The sequence below is a fragment of the Bubalus kerabau genome, chromosome 18 (genome assembly GCF_029407905.1).
Source record: "Bubalus kerabau isolate K-KA32 ecotype Philippines breed swamp buffalo chromosome 18, PCC_UOA_SB_1v2, whole genome shotgun sequence".
Classification (NCBI taxonomy): domain Eukaryota; kingdom Metazoa; phylum Chordata; class Mammalia; order Artiodactyla; family Bovidae; genus Bubalus; species Bubalus kerabau.
The window spans coordinates 40,355,891-40,383,678 of NC_073641.1; the positions used below are offsets into that span (position 1 = coordinate 40,355,891).

A 27,788-nucleotide genomic window follows, 5' to 3' on the forward strand; every position below is an offset into this window, starting at 1 on the left:
GTGGCAGTCTCCCTCCAGATCACTTTTTTACTAAAATCTATGGTCTTGCAGACCATAGAACTTTTCCAGAGGCCTCTACATTGGAATTCACCCATCTGTTGCCATCGACCAGCCAGGGACAGGCTTGGTTAGAATTTCTCAAATGTCACAAAGCATGGAGACACTATGACTTGCTCTAATCTTGTCACTGCAAAAATCACATGGTTTTTCCAAACAGCATACCTTCTCTCATAATAATGACCACTGTCACTCTATTTTCTTGTTTCACTACTAAACATTGATATCTTAAACAGGTGTGAAAGTGAAAGTGCTAGTCTCTTAGGTGTGTCTGACTGTTTGTGACTCCATGCACTGTAGCCTGCCAGGCTCTTCTGTCCATGGGATTTCCCAGGCATGAATACTAGAGTGGGTTGCCATTCCCTTCTCCAGGGAATCTTCCTGACCCAGATCAAACTCAGGCCTTCTGAACTGTAAGCAGATTCTTTACCATCTGAGCCACCAAAGAGGTATACAACGCTCCAAAATAGCTTAGGAATGGCACTGACGGATGTATGAAAGGCTACTGTAGGCTCAGTGTACTCAAGGATATGGCTGACAGACCCTGGCACTGGATAGGAGTGGTGGAGTAGGGCGTCATTTGGATGGAAGTTTCTTTAGTCCTCAGCCCAACACATCTGCCCAACACCAAAAGTCAAAGACTTTCTTGGATCCATTAAAGTTTTTTGAGGTTACTAACCCCACTGTGTTCTGGCTATATTTATCTACCAGATCCCTAGAGCTATCTCTAAAATACTTGATGGGAAGTCTGAGCAGTTGATTGAAGAGAAGTTGGACTTGTGGTACAGAAGCTGGATCCTATAGTTGTCAAAGTAGGCAAAGGATGAACAAGAAAATCAGGAAGCCTAGGGAAATTTTCACCACCTTGTCTTGGCTGGTTCTAGATGAGAAGGAGCCAGGGGCAGAATTAGATTCTCCCTATTCTATGTGATCCAGAGCAAATAACAATGAATGGTGAACTTTGTATCAGTCACTAGGGCTCTTCTTTCTGGCTATGTCCTTCTTACTCCTGTTTCCATCCTACTTCTATATAGGTACCAATTCTTTAATTTTGCAAATCATTTCTCTATTCTGGTCTAATGCCTTGATCTTGTTACCTGAATTCAACTGCTCCTACCATGGTTTTCCAATGAACTTAGTTTGTCTTCAACTCTAGTAATTTGAAGCTAAATACTCTACCAGTGGTAGCTCAGACGGTAAAGCATCTGCCTACAATGCGGGAGACCCAGGATCAATCCCTGGGTTGGGAAGATCCCCTGGAGAAGGAAATGACAACCCACTCCAGTATTCTTGCCTGGAAAATTCCATGGACTGAGGAGCCTGGTAGGCTACAGTCCATGGGGTCGCAAAGAGTTGGACACGACTGAGTGACTTCACTTTCTTTTCACTCTACCAGTGACCCAGGCTCCCCTTCCATTACATAATACACATACCCCACAGGCACAGTGCCAGACTTCTGGCCAAGCCTATTCCAGTCATCTGAAGTTCTTGGCCCACAATAGTGGGGGTTAGCCTTCTTGGGGCTAAGCCATCTATAGGTATACTTTTGAAAACTAATACAATGATTTTTTGCTTTGTGAGTTAGTATCACTACACTTGATGGCCATTAATGAGTATTCTAGGGCATAATGGTGATTCTACCAGGACACAGCTACATGATGGAGCCTAGTCTAGAAAGCCTCACCATTTGAGGAGAAATTTAAGGAGTTGGGCTTTCTTGATAGCTCATTTGGTAAAGAATGTGCCTGCAATGCAGGAGACCCAGGTTTGATTCCTGGGTCAGGAAGATCCACTGGAGAAAGGAAAGGCTACCCACTCCAGTATTCTAGCCTGGAGAATTCCACAGTCTGTACAGTACATGGGGTTGCAAGGAGTTGGACACAACTGAGCAACTTACACTTCACTTAGGTAGTTGGAGGCAAAAATTTAAGCAAAGACAAAAGAACATTACAGCTATGAAATGCATATGGCAAACATGAGAACATTCTGTTCAGTACCAAGCTTCCTTCTTGGCTCCTATTTTAGAGGTGATTCTGGTTATCTACTTTGGGAAATGTTTGTATTTTAGCAGGTTCCTCTGATGCATCCATTCTTGTCTTCAGTGCACATGATAATATGGGGCATCAGGTACAATGGCTGGCAGAATTGTTAGAGCACAATGCCCCGGCAGAAAATCTCCCCTCCCATCATATAAGCAACTATTTACTCTACCTTCTTAACAGTCACATATATTCTTGCATGTTTGAAACTAAAAGATAAAACCATCATAATTTCATATTCAGAAGGTAAGTCATTAAGACTTCTTTCCCAGAAGGGCACAAAAGAGGCCATGAAACAATTTCATTTGAAACCAGGGATTCTTTACTTAACTAGTAAGTTTGCGCTTTGAGACATTTTATAAGTGTCTTGAATAAACACATATGTAATGGACTGAATTCTGTCTCTCCAAAATTCATACGTTGTGTCTTTCCACTGTAATAGTATTTGGAGGTGGGGCCTTTGGGTGGCAGTTAGATTTAGATGAGGTTAAAGAGGAGAGTGCAAAAGTTGGCTTAAAACTCAACATTCAGAAAACTAAGATCATGGCATCTGGTCCCATCACTTCATGGGAAACAGATGGGGAAACACTGGAAACAGTGTCAGACTTTATTTTGGGGGGCTCCAAAATCACTGCAAATGGTGATTGCAGCCATGAAATCAAAAGACGCTTACTCCTTGGAAAGTTATGACCAACCTAGATAGCATATTGAAAAGCAGAGACATTACTCTGCCAACAAAGGTCCATCTAGTCAAGGCTATGGTTTTTCCAGTGGTCACGTATGGATGTGAGAGTTGGACTGTGAAGAAAGCTGAGCTCTGAAGATTTGATGCTTTTGAAGTGTGGTGTTGGAGAAGGCTCTTGAGAGTGCCTTGGACTGAAAGGAGATCCAACCAGTCCATTCTATAGGAGATCAGTTCTGGGTGATCATTGGAGGGACTGATGCTGAAGCTGAAACTCCAATACTTTGGCCACCTCATGCGAAGAGTTGAGTCATTGGAAAAGACTCTGATGCTGGGAGGGATTGGGGGCAGGAGGAGAAGGGGACAACAGAGGATGAGATGGCTGGATAGCATCACTGACTCTATGGACATGAGTTTGGGTGAACTCCGGGAGTTGGTGATGGACAGGGAGGCCTGGTGTGCTGCAATTCATGGGGTCACAAAGAGTCGGACATGACTGAGAGACTGAACTGAACTGATAAGGGTGGAGGCTCCGTGATGGGATTAGGGTCCTTTGAAGAAGAAGAAGAAGAAGAGAGGTCAAAGTTCTCTTTATGTCTCCTCTATGTGAGGACATGACAAGAAGGTGACCGTCAGAAATTCAGAAAGAGCGTTCTCATCAGGAAATCAAATCAGCTGGGATTTTGGTCTTGGATTTCCCAGAACTATGAGAAATAAATCCCTATTGTTGAAACCACCAAGTCTACAGTATTTTCTTTTGGTAGCCTGAGCTAATACAATGGATATCTTTAAACATAAACACTCAAACAACACAGCAACCACAATTTAAAAAAAAAGACCTCTTCACATGACCTTAAGACTCATCTACTAAAATCTATCACTTTACTTCAGTCAGTTATCTAGCAACACCTCCTGAGTAACACAGGCTTCAAACTGATATTCAGCCCACAGGAATAAATTCACTCAGTTGGGTTCTACTCTTTGTGACCCCAAGGACCATACAGTTCATGGAATTCTCCAGGCGAGAATACTGGAGTGGGTAGCCTTTCCCTTCTCTAGGGGATCTTCCCAACCAAAGGATTGAATCCTGGTTTCCCACATTGCAAGTGGATTCTTTACCAGCTGAGCCACAAGGGAAGCCCAAGAGTACTGGAGTGGGTAGCCTATCCCTTTTCCAGCGGATCTTCCCAACCCAGGAATTGAACTGGGCTCTCCTGTATTGCAGGAGGATTCTTTACCAACTGAGCTATCAGGGAAGCCTGATTAAATACTAAACCATAAAAATTTGGGTTGTTCACTGGGAAGTCAGAGAGCCACACAAGAGCTAGGCTGGAGAGTCCACTGTCAAATGTCAAATCTAAAGAGCCACTGGATAAACAACAAAGGCTGAAGTTGGAGAGTAAGAAGTTAGTATTTGGATAGTGCCTTTGGGTCAGATAAGTCAGATGAGACTTATATAGGAAGATAGACTTCCGCATGGCTCATTTAGTCCCACAACCCTATTTCCAAGTGGGAAAAAAAAATCCAGTGATAATAAGTTCTATTGTATAAATAAATTTGGGGATACATCTGCAGTAGTGACAAGAATATGAATGTTAAACCCTAACATATACAGCTACATCTTAAAGTCTAGTTAATGTAAATCATGAGTCAAAGTGTTGCTAATAAAAACGTTCATTACAATACACATTGTAGGGTTAACCCAACAACTACAGCAAACTCAAGAGATCATTAAATAGTAATTTTCATTGAAAACAAAAATAACAGCAATGAAAAACTATGACCAGCATCAGACAACATGGATGATATGCTGGACACAAAATATCCTCCCTCCAAATTGCAGGAATTCCAATTACACCTTGCTTGTGGGCATGCACAGTAGAGCCCTCAAATTGCCAAGTGCTTTGTGGTAGGGACTTCTTAGAAATATCTGCATCAGCAGGAAACCATGGCCATGAGCTAAATTTAGTCTGAATACCCAGTTATAGTAACTCAAACTCATTCAGTAGCTAATTGCTAATAAGCAGCTTATGTTAAAATGAAATACTATGGACCTGTGAGTCCTTTGCCAGTAAGAAGCATGGAAGGGATTTGCATTTGGGGGAGTTTGGGGTTTACCGACAGGAGTCCACTGAATAACTGAGAACCAGTGGCTGCTGTGTGGGGGCCGTGCTGTCAATTGAACTGGAGCAGCTGCGCTCTTGGCTTAGCCTGTTGTTCATGGTCCATAGGATTTTGGACTCCTCCCCACTCTCCATTAAACAACTCTTTCTTATCCTGTAGTGGTTGCTTGGGAATCCCAGTAGGGTATGGCTCCATGAGGAGGCTTCTGCCTCCCTCTTAGGAGAGATAAATTATATTTTTGGCCACACCATTCCTGGTCCAGAGTTCTCTCACATGTAGCCATTCTAAGAAGAGAATATGATGATTGGGAAATAATGTGAGGAAAAAGGAGTCAAATTTTTGGTGGCTATATATGACATGGACATGAGCAAAAAATTGTTTTTATGTTAGTTTCTAGGTGCAATATTTACATTTTTTTTAAAACATGATAGCTTTCTCTAACCAAGTTCTAAAAGTATGATCTCAAAACCAGGAAGCATCAGTTCTATACAGATGGTAGATACTGGTGTTCAGTTGCTAGTTGTGTCTGATTCTTTGAAACCTCATGGACTATAGCATGCCAGACTTCCCTGTCCTTCACAATCTCCCAGAGTTTGCTCAAACTCATGTCCATTGAGTTGGTGATGCCATCCAACCATCTCATCCTCTGTCACCCTCTTCCCCTCCTGCACTCCATCTTTCTCAGACTCAGGGTCTTTTCCAATAAGTTGGCTCTTCGAATTAGGTGGCCAAGGTATTGGATGGATGGATGGTGGATTATAGGCACTAATAAAATATGCTAAGAATGTAAACTTTTTGAAGATCAATTTTTAAGCTATGTATTTGGCTGAAGGATTAAAAATTCTGAGCAAAGTTAGCACTTCGCTAAAACTGTTCCATGTTTATTAAGCCACATGTGTTGATCCCCTGTCTCTTGTGAAAGACTATTTAAGCCAGAGGATAAGATGGTTGGATGGCATCACTGACTTTATGGACATGAGTTTGAGCAAGCTCTGGGAGTTGGTGATGGACAGGGAAGCCTGGAGTGCTGCAGTCCATGGGGTCACAAAGAGTCAGACATGACTGAGCAGCTAAACTGAACTGAACTGATTTAAGCCAGATAATGTATTTTCAAAGTTGAGACATTTATTTTTTACTTAAATGCAAAACATTTAACAAGTATCTGAAGAAATGAAAGTTCTAATAATAGGGAATAATAAAGGACTGTTTACAATACATCTGTTAACACCCATATATGGTATAGTTTCTATCACAAAGTCAAAAGGAACACAGTATATAGACACGTATCAGATATCCTAAGATAATATTCACTTCCAGGACAACAGCAAAATCCAGAAACAAAATACATTGCATTATCAGACATTCACATACTCCTAAAAAATGTTTATAATTTGCTGCAAAAGAAATGTACCAGCTGCTTCAGGATGTGGCTAAGACAAGCATGTTCCTGTGGTAACAATTTCCCAAACAAGAAAAAAAGTTAAAAAGACAAGTTTTTGCTAAGCTGCAGACTACCAGGTCTCCTGATTTATGAAAGCAACAAGATAGATCTGGTTAAGAAATAATTCAGAAACAAGTATTTCATGAGTCAGCAAAATCTGTCAAATAAAATGACTTTGAATCTACAATGGAAAGAAATACCTTCACATAGGTTGAGAATGTCAAAGAATTTTATTAGGGAGCATTGTACTTTAGGTTGACATACTAGATCTAGAATATTCTGCTGCTGCTAAGTCGCTTCAGTCATGTCCAACTCTGTGCGACCCCATAGACGGCAGCCCACAAGGCTCCCCCGTCCCTGGGATTCTCAAGGCAAGAACACTGGAGTGGGTTGCCATTTCCTTCTCCAATGCATGAAAGCGAAAAGTGAAAGTGAAGTCGCTCAGTCGTATCTGACCCTCAGCGACCCCATGGACTGAAGCCTTCCAGGCTCCTCTGTCCATGGGATTTTCCAGGCAAGAGTACTGGAGTTGGGTGCCAAAATTCTATGACCATGCAAATAAATATGAACATATATCCTATAAGGTTCTGTCAATCCTCAATAAGCAATTATTTTAGTGAGATGTATATATAGACTTATCCAATTAAAATATGATATACATTTAGTTTCTCATAATAACAACAAAATCTCTCTTTTTATAAAACGCTTATCTTCTTTTAATATTTTCATATTAGTGTTATTTTACACTTTGCCCTGTTTATTGTCACTCATGCATTTTATTTGTGCCTTCTTTCAATAAACATTGAGTATTTGCTAAATATCAGGAAATGATTGGGTCAAATTATCTTTTTTTTTCATATTGTACTTACTACCCTTCTAAAACTCATTCAATCATATTTCTAAGAATAAAAAGCCTCATTTGACATTCCGTTGTTGATGATCTACCCAGAACTTCTGTCCCATAGCTATTTGTTTCACATCTTTCCCGCTAAAGGTGAGATGAAGTGGGATAGGGAGGGCAGGGTGGTCAGGAAAGAAATTAGTACATATTATGTGCATTCACGGAGAAGGCAATGGTACCCTACTCCAGTACTCTTGCCTGGCAAATCCCATGGACGGAGGAGCCTGGTGGGCTGCAGTCCATGGGGTCACTAAGAGTCGGACACGACTGAGCGACTTTACTTTCACTTTTCACTTTCATGCATTGGAGAAGGAAATGGCAACCCACTCCAGTGTTCTTGCCTGGAGAATTCCAGGGACGGGGGAGCCTGGTGGGCTACCATCTATGGGGTCACACAGAGTCGGACACGACTGAAGCGACTTAGCTGCAGCAGCAGCATGTGCATTCAACATGTATTGTACTTGGCTAAGTGTTTAACACATATTATCTTAAATAAGTTTCACAACAACACAATAAGGTAGTCTTATTGGTATCCCTATTTCATATATCAGATATGAAATCAAGACTCTTAGCACTTAAGGTCTCATAGTTAGCAGTTGGCAGTGCCAATAATGAGATCTCTGGTTTATCCCAATGGTCTTTCAGCAGCTCTTTTAAGAAGCACAGCTGGCACCCATATTAAAATTAAAAAAAAACAAAACACTGAATCAAATTATTGAATAAAAATGCATCTTATGTCACTCAAAAACTCAGATCTTCTCCCCTCTTATTTTCCTCTAAAAGCAATATGCTATGTAGATAAATTACTAGGAAAACACATTTAACCAGGGGTTTTGAAGCAAAGGTAGATAGCTCACTCAAAGAAAACTGCTAATGAATAAATTAAAAACTTCAAACTTCTGAAATCCACCCATTGCATTATGCTTAATTTTATTTCAGACCACTCTCCAATATTACTGGAAGTAATAGATAATGGATTATGAATAGGCTAGGCATTTAAGTTATTACTATAAATACAAATTAAACTAAGGGAACACAAAACACCCCATTTTATTTAATAGAGATGAAAAGAAATAATATCACAAAATTAATGCTAAAGCAATGGCATTTATTATGTTGCATGCTCTTTAATTATTCCACATTGATAGGTACCTTATATTCTTCATAATCATTGTTATCTAGCAAGTTCCTTTTCTCCAGTTCTATAAGGTGTTCTGCAGAGAGCTTAGTTGGTAAATGTCTAAGAGAGGCTTGCTCATATATGGGTTTTCCATGAAAAAACAGTTCCTTCCAATCATGCATCAACTTATATGGGATCAGGCTACAGCAACAAAGGCAAAAAAAAAAAAAAAAGGTTGAGATAAATCAATGGTTAGTTAAATACACATCTTAAATCTTAGCCTTTCTATTACCATGTTCATTCCCCAGGCTCTGCTATTTGAGGCCAGAGGTTCCACTTACTATGACATTCCTAACAGCCAGTAAAATGGCTGAAACTTAGTAGTATGAATGAATGTATGTCACCTAAAGCCAAACTTGCTCTGACTGTGCACTAAAAGCACACTATATCTAAAAATAATGACCACTAATCATAAAACTTAGGTTCTTTGATTTCCAGCTGTGATACTAACTGGCTGTGCAAGCTCTGAATATCATTTAACTGTTCCAATATCAGTGTCCTCTTTTGCAAAATAGACTAAATACTTTCCAAGGCCCCTTTAATATGATAACTAGTTTGCATATTTGCAAGTAATTTGTAACAGAAAAATCTAATGTATGGTGGCTTTTATTGTCACTGAACATCTGGTAATCTGGTAAAGTATTTTTCAGTACTTTTTCTATTTAAGTCAGATGAATGACTTGGAGGTAGTCAGGACAGGTAATCAAAAAGTAGTTCCAAGAGGAACAAAATGTGCAAAGGAAGGAAAGAGCCTAACATAACTCAGATGCATTTCTCTAAAAATAGTGGGACTAGAGCTTGAAATTACAACCTAAAAAGCTGTATTCCATTGTGAGACATGCTACAATATGCATAAACCTTGAAGACATCATACAAAATGAAATAAGCCAGATACAAAAGGACAAATATGATTTTACTTATATGCGGTACCTAAAATAGACAGATTCATAGAAATGGAGAACAGAACAGAGGTTACAAGGGGCTGGAGGGAAGGGGAATGGGGAGTTATTATGTAATGGATACATCACTTCAGTTTGGGATGATGAAAAAGTTCTGGAGATGGATGATGGGAATGGTTGCACAACAGTGTGACTGTACCCAATGCTAGTGAACTTTGAAAGGGTTGAAAGTCACTTAAAAAAGGTTAAAATGGTAAATTTTATGTTATGTATTTTTCTCCACAACAGTAGTTTTTCATTAAATGCAAACCTCAAATATATTTTGTTTTCCATTAATAAAATATTTATATTTATTAGAGATTACAGAGATATGAAGTTTATAAACTAATATACTCAGGGACAGAAAAATTCTAACATAAGAATTATTAAAATGGCATGGGCTCCTGTGTTGAAGGAAATGATTAACAACTTATATATTGTCAAAAACTTAATGTGGCAATTACTGAATCAATATTCTCTTATCTGAATATTGATAATTTTGTTAAGTCTTAACAAAAGTCAGTTCATGTAAGAAGGCTGATACCAAGAATATCCCTGTGCTCTTGGAAAAAAAAAATGTTGATAACATCTTGTTTAGGAAAGTACAGAGAGAATAACGTTATCTTGACAGTTAGTAGTAGAGACTAAAAAGATCTTAACATATATGTGTAAACACTGTATTGACTTGCAAGTAAAAGACACTTAAAATTTCAAAGCAAATGACCCCTTCAAACTTTGATATTAATGCTCCTGGAACTTTAAAATTTTGTGTATTTTTCATTAAAATAAAAATGACTTCATATAATCAATGTTCTCTCAATATTAATTTTCACAAAGCAGGATTTAGAGAGTAACAGAAGTCAGACTAGTATATGACTCTACAAAATATTATGATAGTCAAAAACAATGCACACAGGAAGTCCTCACCTTACTAGTTAAGTTTGTGCTCTGTAAGGGGATTTTTAGGTCACCTATTTGACACAGAAATAATCCTTCTATGGGTGAAAAGAAAACTCAACGTTGCCCCTAGGACAGGTGATTACCGTCTAGCTCCTTTCATGCTGGCCCCTAGCCAGCATGGCTGAGACTATCTCCACAGCTTCACCCAACAGAGGCGTTCATGGAGCAGGCCTGTGAGAAACCCGCTTCTCACAGTCTCCTTTCCAGGCTCTACCAGGGGTGTTAGGGGACCTCTGGCATTCTCTGACTGGCAGCTGTGATTCTCTCCTGATGTGATCACAAGGTATTCTCTCTCTGTGCATCTTTTCTATTTCTTATAAGGACACCAGGCATCTTTAATCAGGGCCCCACCTTCCATGGGTATGACCTGATCTTAAATAATCAGTGAAGACTATCTCCAAACAATGTTACACTCTGGGGTATGGGGCGGGTAGAACTTTTAATAAAGCTTTCTGGGGCAGGGGAACAATTCAACCCATATATAAGCACTTCTATATTGCTTTTTAGACACAAAATTTCAAAGTAAAGGCCCCTTAAAAACTTATGCTATTAATAACTCTGGAAATTTCATTTTATATATTTCATTTTTACATTCAGTTTGAACTCTCCCTGGTTTTTGGTATGATGCATGGCTTTTCTTTTTATTGAAGTCTGCACATTTTTGGATCATACTGTGACACTCTGGATCGTGGATAAGCCTTCTGATCTAGCTGTTTTTTTCTGACTTTGCTTGAGCAAGGGAAGGAGAAGGGGCCATCATATTACTGACCGGTGTGGACAGAAGTCCCCATGTGGACTTCCTCATCACCTGAAGGAAGGGCATCTTTGTTGCTGATGAAGGAGGCGGCAGTTCTGTCCCCTCACAAGGTCTCTACCACAGTGGGGGTGGCCTTGTGACCACCGGGCGATGGTGAACGTCCTGAACCTCCCTTGGCTCCTCTAACACAACCTTCATGGGGAGGGAGCAGTGGTCAGTCGTGCCTGGTGGGGGTGGAAGTCCATGCTTTCTACCTGGCCTCTGGGATGGTACCCTGGTGGGGGTGATGGGTTCCCTTGTTACAGTCTTGTGAGGGTGGAAGACAGGCTCCCTCCTTGCCTTTGCTGGCCGAGGTGGAAGTGGGGCTACATTTTTCTTGCATGTGATAGTTGGAAAAGACTGGTTATCGTCTGAAAGATTTTCATCTTGCTAGGCTGCTTCTTAACTGACTAGAGACAGCAGGTTCTTGTTGGGCTTATTTTTTGTCTACACCATTAGTATCTCTGTTTCCAGAATATTCAGTTCCAATCTGGGATGTGTGAGGCAAAAAGAGAAAGAACTGAAGAAGCTCATCACAGAATTCTGAGGTCATCAGCCAGTCCCACTTCTTCCTTCCATCTTCAGAGCCTTCTTATGCTTGTTTCATTCACAATGTCCAGGGTTTTTCACTGTACTTAGTGGGAGAAATAGGGAAAGGGGCATCCACTCCATTTTCCCACAGTAGAACAAGATTTCTGTTTATGTTTTAATTTTGAATTATGAGCTTTTACTTAGGGAAATCAAGCTGTACTTCCCCCACTCTGAATTATCTTTTTTATCTTTTTATATTTAAATCTACTATATTCTATTTTTTATTCTATTACTATTTTTTATCTTATTACTCTATTTTTTATCATTATAATGCATTGTATCACCTTTCAGTTTTTAGTCTTATTTTTCTTTTCTCAATCTTGTACCATTATAGTTTTATCTTCAAATGTCTTCATCATCATGTTATTTCATTTAGTAGTTTTTATACAGCATTATGTCAGAAACATACTTTTGAACTGTGGTGTTAGAGAAGACTATTGAGAGTCCCTTGGACTGCAGGGAGATCAAATCAGTCAATCCTAAAGGAAATCGGTCCTGAATATTCATTGGAAGGACCAATGCTGATGCTCGAATACTGTGGCCACCTGATGCGAAGAACCAACTCATTGGAAAAGACCCTGATGCTGGGAAAGATTGAAGGCAGGAGGAGAAGGGGACGACAGAGGATGAGACGGTTGGATGGCATCACCGACTCAATGGACATGAGTTTGAGCATGAGTTCCCAGAGTTGGTGATGGATCCGGAAGCCTGGCGTGCTGCAGTCCATGGTGTCGCAAAGAGTCAGATAAGGAGCGACTGAACTGAACTGATGTCAGAAACATGGCTGTCAGGGTGAGAGCAGTGGAGAAAGTTCCTGTCAAGTCCAGAGGTGATGGGATTATCTCCCCATCTTCTATTGACCCTGAATATCATGGGGCCTTTATTCTTTTCACTGTGGGTTTTCAAGAAGATCTCAGTCTGGATAACATCAAAAGTGTACAGACTTAAGTGGAATGACTTATCCTTTTGCTCTTGCTGAGATCTGCAGTTATATCACTCCCCTTCAGCTTCCAGCAAAGGACATCACAAGAAATTGGTCTCTGAAGCCAGATGCCATATTTGCTTAAAAGCTGTTGCTGAGATAATTCTCCACAGATCCACTACACTACTCATTGTATCTTAGCTGGGGCCACAAGAGAAAACCATTATTCTAAACTGAGAACTAAGAAGAGTGATGTATTCTGTAAAGAGCTAGAAATGGAAATTAGACATCATATGACAAACCGTATTGCTCTTTTTGCTTTTTCCACCTAGAAGCACAGATAAAATTTGCAGCTCAGTTGCAGGAATTGGCATATCTACTGACACCTCTATAACTATGTTTCAATGTATTCCTTGTTTTTAACTTTCTACTTTATCTGGCAGTGCTGAATGGCTTGCACGATCTCAGTTTGCCAAGCAGGGATTTAATCCAGGCCACGCCAGTGAAAGCCCAGAATCCTAACCACTAGACAACCAGGAAGTCCTATCCTTTTGTTCTGATTTTAGCATACAGTGTATTCTTAATATTTTCTGTACTGTTAAATGTTTCTTTACAAACAGGTTGACTCCTTTTAGAAAGAATGTGCAATGAAAAGTGATTTTGACTAGTAAAACAAAAAACTTTAATTCCAGTCTTCTAGGAAGATCCTAATATTTTAAATAAATTATTATAGTCATCTTTATAAATTATAGATAATTTAGACACAAGGTTTAAATGTTAAAAGACATAAATACAAATTAAATCAGGCTAGTAAGTGGGTGAAATAAGTCTGTAATCAAGGTATTCTGGACCCCACTTCTTAGTCTTTCAAGAATAATCACTGTCTCTCTTTACTCATCGGTTTAGTGCCACAATCTTACTCTTTTCTCATTTTCTTTGGTGTCTCTATTGTATTAACTATAAAAAAAAACCAAAAAACACTTACTTATTTGTCAACAATCGATAGTCTGCCACCTTAGTGGACAAATCAAGTATCTGATCCAAAATTTCTGCACATATTGAGTAATGCTTTTTGTAACGAGCTTGAGCTCTTTCTGTGGCGATCTGCTCATGAATTTCCTTATCTCTGAGGGCTTGTTCTTCAAAATCAATCTTGGCTTGTCTGGCTAAAGCCTGAGAAGGAAAAGACATATATTTTAAAGATTTGATTTTGTATTGGGGTATAGCCAATTAACAAACAATGTTGTGACAGTTTCAGATGAACAGCAAAGGGACTCAGTCATACATATACATGTATCCATTTCCCCCCAAACTCCTCTCCCATAAATCACCATAACTGGACAGTGATTCAGTAAAAATAATGTCATCATTTCAATAGCTAAAAAAAAAAAAATCTCTAAATAGAATGAAACCTCCTTTTATATCAGGAAAACAATAAATCATAAGAGAGCACTTTCTCCTTAATACATTAAGTACTAAATATCATGGTAAAGACAATTTATTAGAAATAGTTCACCCTTAGCTTATGTTATCAGCAAAACCTAGTGCAGAGAAAAGTATTCTGCATGGATTAATGATAAATTAGATCTGAAGTATTTAAGAAGTCCTGAGTTCATGGGTTGCAAAGAGAGTTGGGGGTCACAGAGAAACAGGCAAGTTGTGCAGGGCACCAAGCATAGCTGGCCCCTTCGTGCCCATCTCAGAAGACAAATTAATCTAACATATCTACTCTGGCTAATGCTCTATGTCTTTTAGCATGAGACTTCTGGAATACTGACTTATACTTAGAAAATATTTTGGAAATTCCCTGATTATACTGGCTTGAGAATATCACACATTTGCCAACAAATGTTAAATGTGTTTAGACAATGAAGTCTTCTGCTGTTACAGCCTTAATAAATTGATAAATTCATAAAGACATGTATTTATATAGAAAGTAAGAAAATATTTAAATGGTTTGGCATCACTCTCTGCTTGGTTTGTACTCTTATTTTGTTTAGGGAACCCTTTCCTTATACCAAGTAAAAGGCCAAACTTGGCACAACCAAATGTTTTCAAATAGTTATACCAACTCCTTGAGAAATTCAATCATGTGCTGACATGCTCCAGAAACAAGACCTGCCTCCCAATGCAACCTACCTCCCAAGGTAACCCAATGAATGTACAATGGTGGTTAATGTGGGCCTAGAGGAGCTGTGGTTGAATTCAAGCCTCAGTTTGTACGGGGATCAAGTCCTAGCTGCGGGCATGGCATGAGTGCTCAGCTGCTGGATTGTAGCTCCCCAGGCTTCTCTGTCCCTGGGATTTTCCAGGCCAGAATATTGGGGTGGGCTGTCATTTCCTACTCCAAGTGATCTTCTCAACCCAGGAACCAAACCCACGCCTTCAGCGTCTCCTGCATTGGCAGGCAGAGTCTTTACCACTGCACCACCTGGGAAGCCCCACTAGCTACGGGACCTGGGCCAAACTGAAAGCTCCTACATCTCCATCCCTCTACTGTGAGGCCAGGATGGTATAAAGACTTGGCATGAACAGAAATTAACTGTGAGAGCAAATACCTTAGTCACAGCGGCGAAATTCATGACAATGGGCTGCTGCTGTCCACTGAATCAAAGGGGAGCTTCATTTGTTTTGCTATTGCTGCTTTATTTTGTTAGTTTGCTTTATTTTTGCTGGGAAAGGAGTTAGCTTAGGTGACCTCTAAGGTAGATTCTGAACATTTGGCAGTTCAGGAATTACACTAGTACTTGTTATTGTTGCTGTATTGCTTTGTAGGCCCTGTTGTCATGGAGAAAGCACCTGGATTAAGTGTAAGTATGCTTACGGCATGCTTCTCAAAGTGTGAAGGGAAGAGAAATCCGAGAATCTAGGAGAAGTCAGGTGAGACTTTATGGAGAGAGCCAGTGAAATGGGTTGTGAGGTGGGTTTATTGATACTACAAAGAGCCTGGAAGGCATGTGGAATATTTAGGATGCTATGGAACTCAAACCTCAGGAGCCCAGGAATTTCTTCTGCAGGAACAAAGCAGCTTCCTCTCAGTTCTCCTCCCTCCCTTCCTCTCTCCTCACTCTCTCTTTCCTTCCAGGCCCTTCTTCCTTCTTTTTTAGCCTCAGAGTCTGCTATTTCTACCGCATTCTCCTCCCCCATGCTAAACCCACCACAATTTCCGGTCCCATCACTGCAAAGTGGGTTGCAGCCCTAAATAAAGAAAGAAGGAAAAGGAGAAAGGAAATCTGTGGGAGGCAGTAAATCTCAGTGGTGATGAGCCTAGACTCTGAGAGCCACTGTGCTCTGGCTTCTCCACCAAGCTGTGCAACTTTGAGCTTTCTAAGTTTCATTTTCCTGACGTGTGCTATGTAGACACGAGCAGTGTCCACTGCCAATGACGCTGTGAGAATGATAATGCATGAGATGAACACAACTCAGTGCTGGACTCAAAGTGAATACTCACAAGTGGTAAACATTATTGCAATGAATTATTGATAATAATAGCAGGTGGCACTGAAATTTGAAACCAGGAACCGTTTTAATTAAAATAGAATCGATGCCCAGTTGCCTTCAAAAAAGAGATCAGCATATTTAACTTAAAAGCAAAACCAACTCCTGATGGTGAGAAACATGAAGTTCTTTCTCTCTTCCTTTCCTCCCCACTCCCTACTTAGGCACCATGCATTCCTACTGCAGGAGGTTATACATTCAAACTGTGAAAACAAGTTATCTCAGAGAGAAGGGTGCTGGGGAGGCAGATACCTCAGCTTTGGGAAAAAGTAATCATGTAAGAGAAAGGGATGTGAATTTTTTTTTTTTTTCAGGGGATTCAGAGCCTCACAATTCTGACCACCGAGGCTCTGGGAGACTAAGTGTCTCAATCCTCTGAAGTGAGTTCAAGCCAGGTAAGGAGAGAACAGGTCATGCTGCTTACCACAGTGAGAGCAGTCCTGCTCCAAGAGACTAGGGCTTTGCTATTCTGCACAGAATTAACTAGGCTTGTGAAAAAAATATATTTAGTAAATAGGCATTTATTTCTCATGTAAGCAAATGCCACAGAATCCATTCAAGTTTACTCTTGTCAAAGAAGAGAAATGAAACAATCCTCCAGAAAATTCACCTCTTGAAGACACTTGAGATTATGCAGGTCTAATACAGGGGGGTATGGCTCCCTGCCCTCCTCCTAACATTTCGGCTATATCTGTTCTACAAAGGCAAAAGCACCGGTCAGTTTCCTGACTCTGGGGAATAAAATAATAATTGCCTAATTTCAACACAAGCTGCAATTCATTTTCATGAAATATCACAGTGGAAATCATGATCAGCATGGTTTATAAAGCAAATTTATATTTATTTATACATAAAGCATTGCCTTCCTATTTTCTGTAAGGTTTTCTCTTCTGCACAGCCTGGTTTTATGAATAGTTTATGACAGTAAAGACAAGCTATCTAAAATGCTTCCCATATGAGTTTTATACTTCTTCAATCAAATCTGGATTAATGGATTGTATAAATTTGAAACAACCCCAATAGGAAAAAGATAAGAAGTGATCCATATAAATCCCTTGATAATATAAATCTATTTTGGTTATTAAAACTGTAATACATATAAAAATAAGGAAGATGCTAATATATCAAATAACTAAAAGATTAGATACTTTGACTTTCAGAGCTATAGAGGACCTCAACACAATGATATATGTTGGCCAAGAGCATACCTGGCACCCATATCTTGGCTCTGTAACCATTCTCAACTGCATTGAACCAGGGTCCCCAGTAAAAATGGCTTGTTCTAGTTCTGAGGAAAAAAGACTACAATATGGGCTTGGGAAATCTTGTTTTACCAGAAAGCAAGGTATTGCTTATTAAAGACTCATGGTATCTTATAAAAAGGAGACAACTTGAAAATGCTCCCATTTCCTGAGAACAGTATTCACCTAGAATAATGAACACTAACAACATCCCAGTAAACTTTATGCATCTAAAAAAAGAAAGTCCTTTATGCATCTAAAAAACAACAGTAATAACTCAAGGAGATGAAACTTAGATTATCTGTTTTTTTTTTTTTTGGACAGCAACACTTTATACCTGAAGAAAATGGAATAAAGTGTTTAAGATAGTCAAAGGAAGAAAATGTGAACTAAGGATTTTATACAGGGCAAAACTGACTCGTATAAAAGGCACATATTGTTATCAATACACAAGCACTCAGGGAAGAGTGTTCCCATGAGCAGTTCTTGAAGAATCTACTGGAGACCTTCAGACAACCAAAAAGATCAGAGAGACGCGGACACAAGGACTGGTGGTGAGTGTGAAATATTTGAAGAATCAAGACTGAAGGGAGAGAGCATAGTATGTGGATGTTATGTGCAAAAGTAAAAACAGGGAGATAATAGAGACATCATATAAAAAACTGACTCGTGAAATGACTGGCACCTAAATGGAGCCCTGTTTACCTTGACGCGGTAGAAAGGATCAAAAGAAACCTTAGAAGGATTGCTAAGGGAGGTATTGTTTACCGCTTCTCGATCGAGAGCATCCTGGAAGTCTTTAAGCCGTCTTTCCTCATATTGTTTTTCTCTGAAAATTCTGTTTTGCCACAAAACTTCCTTTTCGTGCCGAACATGCATGAGCTGCACAGCGATCCTGCGTTCCTGCTGGGACTGTCGCATCAGCCGGTTGATCAACTGCTCCTCCCGATAAGCCTCCTGGAAACACCATTGCAAGAGCCAGTCATTTGTCCAGGCCATGTCCACTTTTGCTCAGCCCACTGAGCTGAGAAGCTTACACATACATCATGTGTAAAAGGCATAGTATTCACCTGCATCAGTTTTTGCCATTTGATTTCAAGTCCAACATGGCAAAAAATTAAAGCTATAAAAATGAAAATTTCCACAAGGGTTATATAATTTTGGTATCCAGAAGCATATGGTCTTGCAACTCAGTCATCTTAAATGATGATTACTTCCTTTAAAATCTGATCAAAAATAATTTAGGTAATTGTTTTCAAGGTTTTATAAACAAAGGCTAACGCTCAAATTATAAGCATGTTTTCAGAAACTTGGAATTGTGCTATATGCACTCAATATAAATATTAGTGATAAAGACAAATGCAGACATTGTCTGGCTGAGAATGGCAGATCTGATAAGTTCCCGGCAGGGCCATCTCAATTTCTACGTGACAGGATGGGGAGACTGGAGAAGAGGCTAAGAGGAAATGACCTACAGTTTACCTTAGAAAATCCGAGAGTGGTTGTAACCTGAGAGAGAAACTAGATGCACTCATCCCTTGGCTATTTTAAGAGAAAGAAGGGGAACAAGCATTAACAGTGGAAGAAGCATTAAACTGGCAATCGGAGGCCCTGGTCATTGCAGCTCCACCTCTACCATTGATTGGCTGTGTGGCCTTGGGCAAGTAACTTGGATTTTCAGGGAGTATTTCTTGACAGGTGAAATGAGGGGTTTGGGTAGAAGATGGTCTCCAAGGCATCTTTAAGTTCTCTCAGTCTGTCTAAACAGAGACACCATGTGGAAGGAGGAGGTAATTAAACTTCTCCAGGGAGAAGACTTGGAAGAACATCTACATGTTGGAGTTGTCTATTTAACACTAGATGGTAAAGAATCTGCCTATAAAGCAGGAGACCTGGGTTCAATCCCTGGGTTGGGAAGATCCCCTGGAGAAGGGAATGGCAACCTACTCCAGTATTCTTGTCTGGAGAATTCCATGGACAGAGGAGCCTGGTGGGTGCAATCCATGGGACCACAAAGAGTCAGACACAACTGAGCAACTAACTCTTTCACTTTCAATCCAGTTGTTTAGGAATAAAATCTGGCATCACTAATGACACTGTTTCAGATTAAAGGAGAAATACTATGTATATTTTCAGAATCAAGATACAAACAACAACACTCTATGGAAAGTAGCAAAACTTGAACTTGGGAACTATATAAAAATGTAGATTAAATAAAAGTTCAATTGAAAATAAACATACATTTTTTTTCTATTAGTAACATATCAAATAAAAAATAAAATCATGAACAACTTTGAAACCTGTTTCATCTAGTTATAACATTCTAGAAGTTTTAACGTTAATAATTTGTTGCCTGTGCTGCCAGTGGAGGTGAGGCAGAATGTAAAAACGACCATAGGTTCTTCAGCTTTCTTCATCCACAGCCTTGCAGTGCTATCCTGCAGATATTCCCATCAAAAAGCAGAATCTATTTCGCCACTTCTTAAATGGGTAGGGGGTGGCCTCTGACTTGAACTGGCCAATGGGACATTAATGAACACAAAATAAAATGAAACAAAACACTTGGGGCCTGAATTAATTCTCCTGTGACCTATGCCACTGTTACCATATTTTCTGCTCAGTTAAAAAATGAGTAACCATAGATGGAGAGATACCAGCCTTCTCAGTTGGAACTGATGAAACTCTCCCAAGTCAGTCAGCCTCAGCCAGCCTCTGAGACAGGACAAATAAGGCCAGCAAAGGCATACAGCTGATCCCTGCCCAAGTTATCTACCACATTTGGGGGTGGTTTGTGATGGCACAGTCAAAGCCATATTTATTAAAAGTATAGCCTTGATTTATTATTCCAAGTGAATTCTATACTTAATGTGGAGTATTAATGTGGAATATATTTGGCTGTGTTTATATGGCAAGGCAATTTGGTTGTTGAGATGAGAGCTGGTCATTCTGATCCTTATAAAAACTGGGCTGGTTAGATACATCTTGCTTATTGCTTAGATGACAACATATTGTGATTGAAAAGGAAAGCAAAATTACTGTTGAATGGCTGAGTCAATGTTACATATATAAAGCTTCAGTATGAAGAACCGTCAACTGTATTAGGACTTGTACTAAAAAGTTGAGTGGAAAAGATTTTTTTGTTCCATTGTACAAGTAGTTCATGTTTTATATATAGACTTTTCCTCAAAATTTCATTAGAATTTGGGACACATTTTCTCACAGAAAGAAAATATGTTATGCTTAGGTGTTCAGGGAAGCCTATAGATGTCTGTTTAACCCATAATGTACATGAAATAGTCTATATCTGCAATGAATAAAACAGAAAATAATAGAAGTCACATTTCTCTTTTAACTATATATAATTATATTTGGGGAAGATTTATACATATACACAATCCAAAACATGCTCAGTTTGATTGTCACGACCTCTGCCTTTCCCATGAGTTGGAGCTAGGAGCTAACTCTGGTGCATATCATTGCTTTAATTCTCTAAATATGCTCGAGTAGCTCTCTTGGAGGACAGTGGCTTCACCAAACACAGAGAAGAAGCAGCACAGAGATGGAGTTCCTTTAGTGGAAATATTAGTCAGAGAACCAACTTTCTTCAGTGTCCCTTAGGTTGCTAGATCCCTGAATAGATCTCTAGCTAGAGACTGAAAAAATCGAAGCTGTGAACATTTTGGTAGAAAGTGACGGAAGCCAGAAAGCATTTATTTTATATATTACCCAGTTTTCTAAGTAATATCTGTAAGTAACATTTTCTAAGTAAATGTCAGTCCTGAATGACAAGCAAAAAAGTAGAAAGAAAAAACCTAGCAGCCAACATACAGCTGTTTTATAATATAAATGAAAATGTGTTCAAAATCTCACTGCTCGTTAATGAAATGTGAAATAGGTAGTTATTTTAAAAAAGCTACTTTTTAATCATCGAATTTTCATAACCTGTAATTCATCTAATGAAAAGAGTGACTATCAAGCTGGCTGAGTAAAAATATTAATAAATGTGAATTCAAAGTAAGAAATTACCTTTCAGCACAAAGAGATGGCAGAGTTATTCTTTGAATTTTTCACTGAAAAAGGAGTGACTCTATCAGAGTGACTCTGATACTGGATAAACAGTGTTACTTCTTCATATGTATAAGAAGCCTGGATTTCTCTTCAGTTAACAGAACACCACTGAGTAGACCAGATGTAATTAGGTGAATAAAAGAAGTGCCTTCAAATGGCCCTTCATATTTCAGACACACAGATTTGTCCTACTTACATTCACAACCTGAATCACCTTCCTCCCCGTCTGTTCTTACCATCTTCTGTATCATAGCTAACGACTCCTCCATGCACTCGGCTGCCCACGCCAGACACCTGGCTGCTCATCCCACTTTTCACTCCTCCATGTCTAAGCAGTCAGTTTTTCTCATTGATTTTACTTCTCAAATAGCTCCTGAAGCCACTCCTTTCCATCACTACTGCCACTACCCTAAATGTAAACTGGAATAATTCCTTACCTGGATTACAGAAACAGCTATAACTTGGTCATCCCTCCTGTCATCTATTTTTAAAAGTGAAGCCAGACTGACCTTCCTAAATGTCAGTCTGGCCTGTCACTCTTGTTCCTCTTTGCACTCAGGATAAAGTATCCTATTTCCCTCTTTACAGCTTATAAGGCCTCTGATGGCTTGGCTTCTGGGGACTCCTGCCAGATAACATTTAATTTGCTAAAAGCCCTGAGCCATCCATGCAATATTCTCTCTGAAGACACACTTTACCTTCCACTATCTCTACCTCTGCTGGAAACTAACTCCTCACCCTATACCCAGAACCACCCCCATCTTCAATTGTCTAACTTCAACCCTCCCTCATGCTTCGGTGCTCTCCTACTCTAGAAACCGTCTCTGAGGCAGGCCAGAGCTGGACTTCCCTCTCCTCACTTTCATTGTACCTCCACACTCCAATGTAGTTGGTTGTTTACAGATCCCCCCCAAACAGCAAGCTCTGTGAGAGCAGGTTTCCTATTATTCTTGTTCACTGTTGTATCCTAGGCCTAGGACAAGTTCCAGAGCATAGAAGAGATCCAGTAAATATGTGTTCAATGTAAGAGTTGTTCAGTGATTCTCAATCCGTAGCTGAATCAAATCACCTGGAGGGCCTATTAACACAGATGATGGGCCCCAAGCCAGAGAGCTGTGATTTGAGTTTCTGACTCAGAAGGTCTGAGGTGGGACCTAATTATTCACGTTCCTAAAAGTTTCCTGGTGATGCTGATGCTGCTGGTCCAAGGGCCACACTTTGAGGGCCATTGTAGTAGATCAAATCGACAGGTCTAATGAATTTTCCATGTTTTCATTTAAACGCTCCCTTTTTGATAGTATCAATTGATATAGAAAAAAATTTTTGAAAAAATTCAGTATCCTTTCATGATAAAAATTCTCAACAAATTAGGTAAGGAATGTAACTCAACATAATAAAGGTCATATATGATAAGCTCACAGTTAACATCATACCTAAAATATGATGCTAAAAGCTTTTAGGTTTTCACCATTTCTCAAACATAAAAAATAAGACAAGATGTCCACTCTCACCATTTCTACTGGTACTGGAAATCCTAGCCAAGGAAATTGGAAAGAAAAAGAAAAAACAGGCATCTAAATCATAAAGGAAAAAATAAAATGTCTCTGTTTGCAGATGACATGCTTTTTACATATAGAAAACTCTAGACTTTCACACAAAAAAATGTTAGAACCAAAAAACAAATTCAGTAAAACTGCAGGACACACAAAATAAACATATGAAAATAATTCTTGTTCCTACACACTAACAAAGAATTATCTGAAATGAAAATAAGAAACCAATCCCATTTACAATAGCATAAAAGTTAAAAAAAAAAAAAGTAAGAATAGATTCAACCAAGGAGGCAAAAGATCTATACACTGAAAACTACAAAACATTAATAAGAAGAGCTGAAGAAGATATGAATAAATGAAAAAGATGTTCATGGATTTGAAGAACTAATAACGTTGAAATGTCCATAATACCTAAAGTGATCTACAGATGCAATGCAATTCCTAACCAAATTCCAATGGCATTTTTCACAGAAATACAAAAACAATCCTAACATTAATTTGGAGCCAGAAAAGACTCCAAAGAGCCAAACCGGTTTGGAGTAAGAAGAATATCAAGCTTCCTGATTTCAAAATAAATTACAAAGCTTCAGTACTCAAAAGAGAATGGTATTGAATTAAAAACAGAACTATAGGAAAATGGAATAGAATAAAGAGCCCAGAAATAAATCCACATATGTGCAGTCAATTGACTTTCAGTAAGGGTGCCAAGGCTACACAATGGAGGAAGGATGTCTCTATAACACATGGTTCTGGAAAAACTGGATATCCACATGCAATAGAATGGTACTATACCCTCGTCTCATACCATGTATAAAAATCAATTCAAAATGGATTAGAGACTTACACATAAGATCAAAAACTATAAAACTAACAGAAGCAAACGTAGGGAAAAACACATCTTGACATTGGTCTAGGCAATTAATTTTTTAATCTGACCCTAAAAGCACAGGCAACAAAAGTAAAAATAGATAGGGAAGAGTACTATTTGCAAACCATACATGTTGGCTAATATCCAAAATATACAAGGAATTCAAACAACTCGATAGCCAAAAACCAAGCGCCCGGATTTAGAAATGGTCAAAGGACCTGAAAAGACATTTCTCTAAAGAAGACAAACAAATGGCCAACAGGTATATGGAAAGGTGATCAACATTCCTAATCATCAGAAAATGCAAATCAAAACTATCTGTTAGAGTAAGTTCAGTTTAGTGGCCAGGTAGTGTCTAACTCTTTGTGACCCAAAGGACTGCAGCACACCAAGCTTCCCTGTCCATTACCAACACCTAGAGCTTGCTCAAATTCATGTCCATTGAGTCAGTGATGCCGTCCAACCATCTCATCCTCTGTCATCCCCTTCTCCTCCTGCCTTCAATCTTTCCCAGCATCAGGGTCTTTTCCAAGGAGTCAGTTCTTCACATCAGATGGCCAAAGTATTGGAGTTTCAGCTTCAGTATAAGTCCTTCCAATGAATATTCAGCACTGATTTCCTTTAGGATGGACTGGTTGGATCTCCTTGCAGTCCAAGGGACTCTCAAGAGTCTTCTCCAACACCACAGTTCAAAAGCATCAATTCTTCTCTGCTCTGTGTTCTATATAGCCCAACTCTCACATCCATACATGACTACTAGAAAAACCACAGCTTTGACCAGACAAACCTCTGTCAGTAAAGTAATGTTTCTGCTTTTTAATATGCTATCTATATTTATCATAGCTTTTCTTCCAAGGAGCAAGGGTCTTTTAATATCATGGCTGTAGTCACCATCTGCAGTGATCTTGGAGCCCAAGAAAATAAAGGCTGTCACTGTTTCCATTGTTTCCTCATCTATTTGCCATGAAGTGATGGGACCAGATGTCATGATCTTAGTTTTCTGAATGTTGAGTTTTAAGCCAGCATTTTCACTCTCCTCTTTCACTTTCACCAAGAGGCTTTTCAGTTCCTCTTCACTTTCTGCCATAAGTATGGTGTCATCTGCGTATCTGAGGTTACTGATTTTTCTCACGGCAATCTTAATTCCAGCTTATGCCTCATCCAACCCAGCATTTTGCATGGTGTACTCTGCATATAAGTTAAATAAGCAGGGTGACAATATACAGCCTTGAGATACTCCTTTCCCAGTTTGGAACCAGTCTGTTGTTCCATATCTGGTTCTAACTGTTGCTTCTTGACCTGCAAACAGATTTCTCAGGAGGCAGGTAAGGTGGTCTGGTATTCCCATCTCTGGAAGAATCTTCCACAGTTTGTTGTGATCTACACAATCAAAGACTTTGGCATAATCAATAAAACAGAAGTACATGTTTTCTGGAATTCTCTTGCTTCTTCAATGATCCAACAGATGTTGGCAATTTGATCTATGCTTCCTCTGTCTTTTGTAAATCCAGCTTAAACATATGGAAGTTCACGGTTCACATACTTTTGACTCCTGGCTTGGATAATTTTCAGCATTACTTTGCTAGCATGTGAGATGAGTGCAACTATGCAGTAGTTTGAAAATTCTTCGGCATTGCCTTTCTTTGGGATTGGGATGAAAACTGACCTTTTCCAGTCCTGTGGCCACTGCTGAGTTTTCCTAATTTGCTGGCATATTGAGTGCAGCACTTTCACAGCATCAACTTTTAGGATTTGAAATAGCTCAACTGGAATGCCATCATCTCCACCGGTTTTGTTCGTAGTCATGTTTCCTAAGGCCCACTTGACTTCACATTCCAGGATGTCTGGCTCTAGGTGAGTGATCACACCATAGTGGTTATCTGGGTCACGAAGATCTTTTTTGTATAGCTCTTCTGTGTATTGTTGCCACCTCTTCCTAATATCTTCTGCTTTTGTTAGGTCCATACCATTTCTGTCCAATTTTATTGTGTCCATCTTTGCATGAAACGTTTCCTTGGTATCTCTAATTTTCTTGACAGGATCTCTAGTCTTTCTCATTCTATTGTTTTCCTCTATTTCTTTGCATTGATCACTTAGGAAGGCTTTCTTATGTCTCCTTTCTATTCTTTGGAACTCTGCATTCAAATGGATATATCTTTCCTTTCCTCCTTTGCCTTTAGCTTCTCTTCTTTTCTCAGCTATTTGTAATGCCTCCTCAGACAACTGTTTTGCCTTTTTGCATTTCTTTTTCTTGGGGATGGTCTTGATTACTGCCTCCTGTACAATGTGTACAATGTCATGAACCTCTGTCCATAGTTCTTCAGGCACTCTATCAGATCTAATCCCTTGAATCTATTTGTCACTTCCACTGTATAATCATAAGGGATTTGATTTAGGCCATACTTGAATGGTCTAGTGATTTTCCCTACGTTTTTCAATTTAAGTCTGAATTTGGCAATAAGGAGTTCATGATCTGAACCATAGTCAGCTCCTGGCCTTGTTTTTGCTGACTGTATACAGCTTCTCCATTTTTGGCTGCAAAGAATATAATCAATCTGATTTTTGTATTGAACATCTGGTGATGTCCATGTGTAGAGTCTTCCCCTGCGTTGTTGGAAGAGGGTGTTAGCTATGACCAGTGCTTTCCCTTGGCAAAACTCTGTTAGTCTTTTCCCTGCTTCATTATGTACTCCAAGGCCAATTTTGCCTGTTACTCTAGGTATCTCTTGACTTCCTACTTTGGCATTCCATTCCCCCATGATGAAAAGGACATCTTTTTTGAGTGTTAGTTCTAGAAGGTCTTGTAGGTCTTCATAGAACCGTTCAACTTCAGCTTCTTCTGGTTGGGCCATAGACTTGCATTACTGTGATGTTGAATGGTTTGCCTTGAAAACGAACAGAGATCACGCTGTCTGAGTTTGCACCCAAGTACTCTTTTTTTGACTATGAGGGCTACTCCATTTCTTCTAAGGGATTCTTGCCCACAGCAGTAGATATAACGGTCATGTGTATTAAATTCGCCCATTCCAGTCCGTCTGAGTTCACTGATGCTTGAAATGTTGATGGTCACTCTTGTCATCTGTTGCTTGAACACTTCTAATGTATCTTGATTTATGGACCTAACATTCCAGTTTCCTATGCAATATTGTTCTTTATAGCATTGGACTTTACTATTCATCATCAGTCATATCCACAACTGGGCATTGTTGCAAATTTCTGTTAGAATCAGTTCAGTTCAGTCGCTCAGTCATGTCCGATTCTTTGCGATCCCATGAATCACAGCACTCCAGGCCTCCCTGTCCATCACCAACTCCTGGAGTTCACTCAAGCTCATGTCCATCGAGTCGGTGATGCCATCCAGCCATCTCATCCTCTGTCGTCCCCTTCTCCTCCTGCCCCCAATCCCTCCCAGCATTAGAGTCTTTTCCAATGACTCAACTCTTCGCATGAGGTGGCCAAAGTACTGGAGTCTCAGCTTTAGCATCATTCCTTCCAAAGAAATCCCAGGGCTGATCTCCTTCAGAATGGACTGGTTGGATCTCCTTACAGTCCAAGGGACTCTCAAGAGTCTTCTCCAACACCACAGTTCAGAAGCATCAATTCTTTGGCAGCCTTCTTCACAGTCCAACTCTCACATCCATACATGACCACTGGAAAAACCATAGCCTTGACCAGACGGACCCTTGTCAGCAAAGTAATATCTCTGCCTTTCAATATGCTATCTAGGTTGGTCATAACTTTCCTTCCAAGGAGTAAGCGTCTTTTAATTTCATGGCTGCAATCACCATCTGCAGTGATTTGGGAGCCCCCCAAAATAAAGTCTGACACTGTTTCCAATAGCTATTATCAAAAAACTTAAAACAAAAATAAGATAAGTGTTGGCAAGGATGTGATGAAAATGGAACCCTTGTAAACTGTTGCTGGGATGT

At 39.5% G+C, this 27,788-nt stretch overlaps 1 protein-coding gene across 1 annotated transcript in view; it reads right to left on the bottom strand.

Annotated features, from left to right (window-relative positions):
* Positions 1 to 27,788, bottom strand: part of SPEF2 (sperm flagellar 2) — a 201,530-nt gene that overhangs the window by 141,891 nt on the left and 31,851 nt on the right. Inside the window, exons 7-9 of the mRNA XM_055554823.1 lie at positions 18,139 to 18,327; positions 13,617 to 13,804; positions 8,397 to 8,565 (exon numbers count right to left, since the gene is read on the bottom strand). Coding sequence (XP_055410798.1) covers positions 8,397 to 8,565; positions 13,617 to 13,804; positions 18,139 to 18,327 — 546 coding nt within the window. The remainder of the gene's footprint in view (positions 1 to 8,396; positions 8,566 to 13,616; positions 13,805 to 18,138; positions 18,328 to 27,788) is intronic.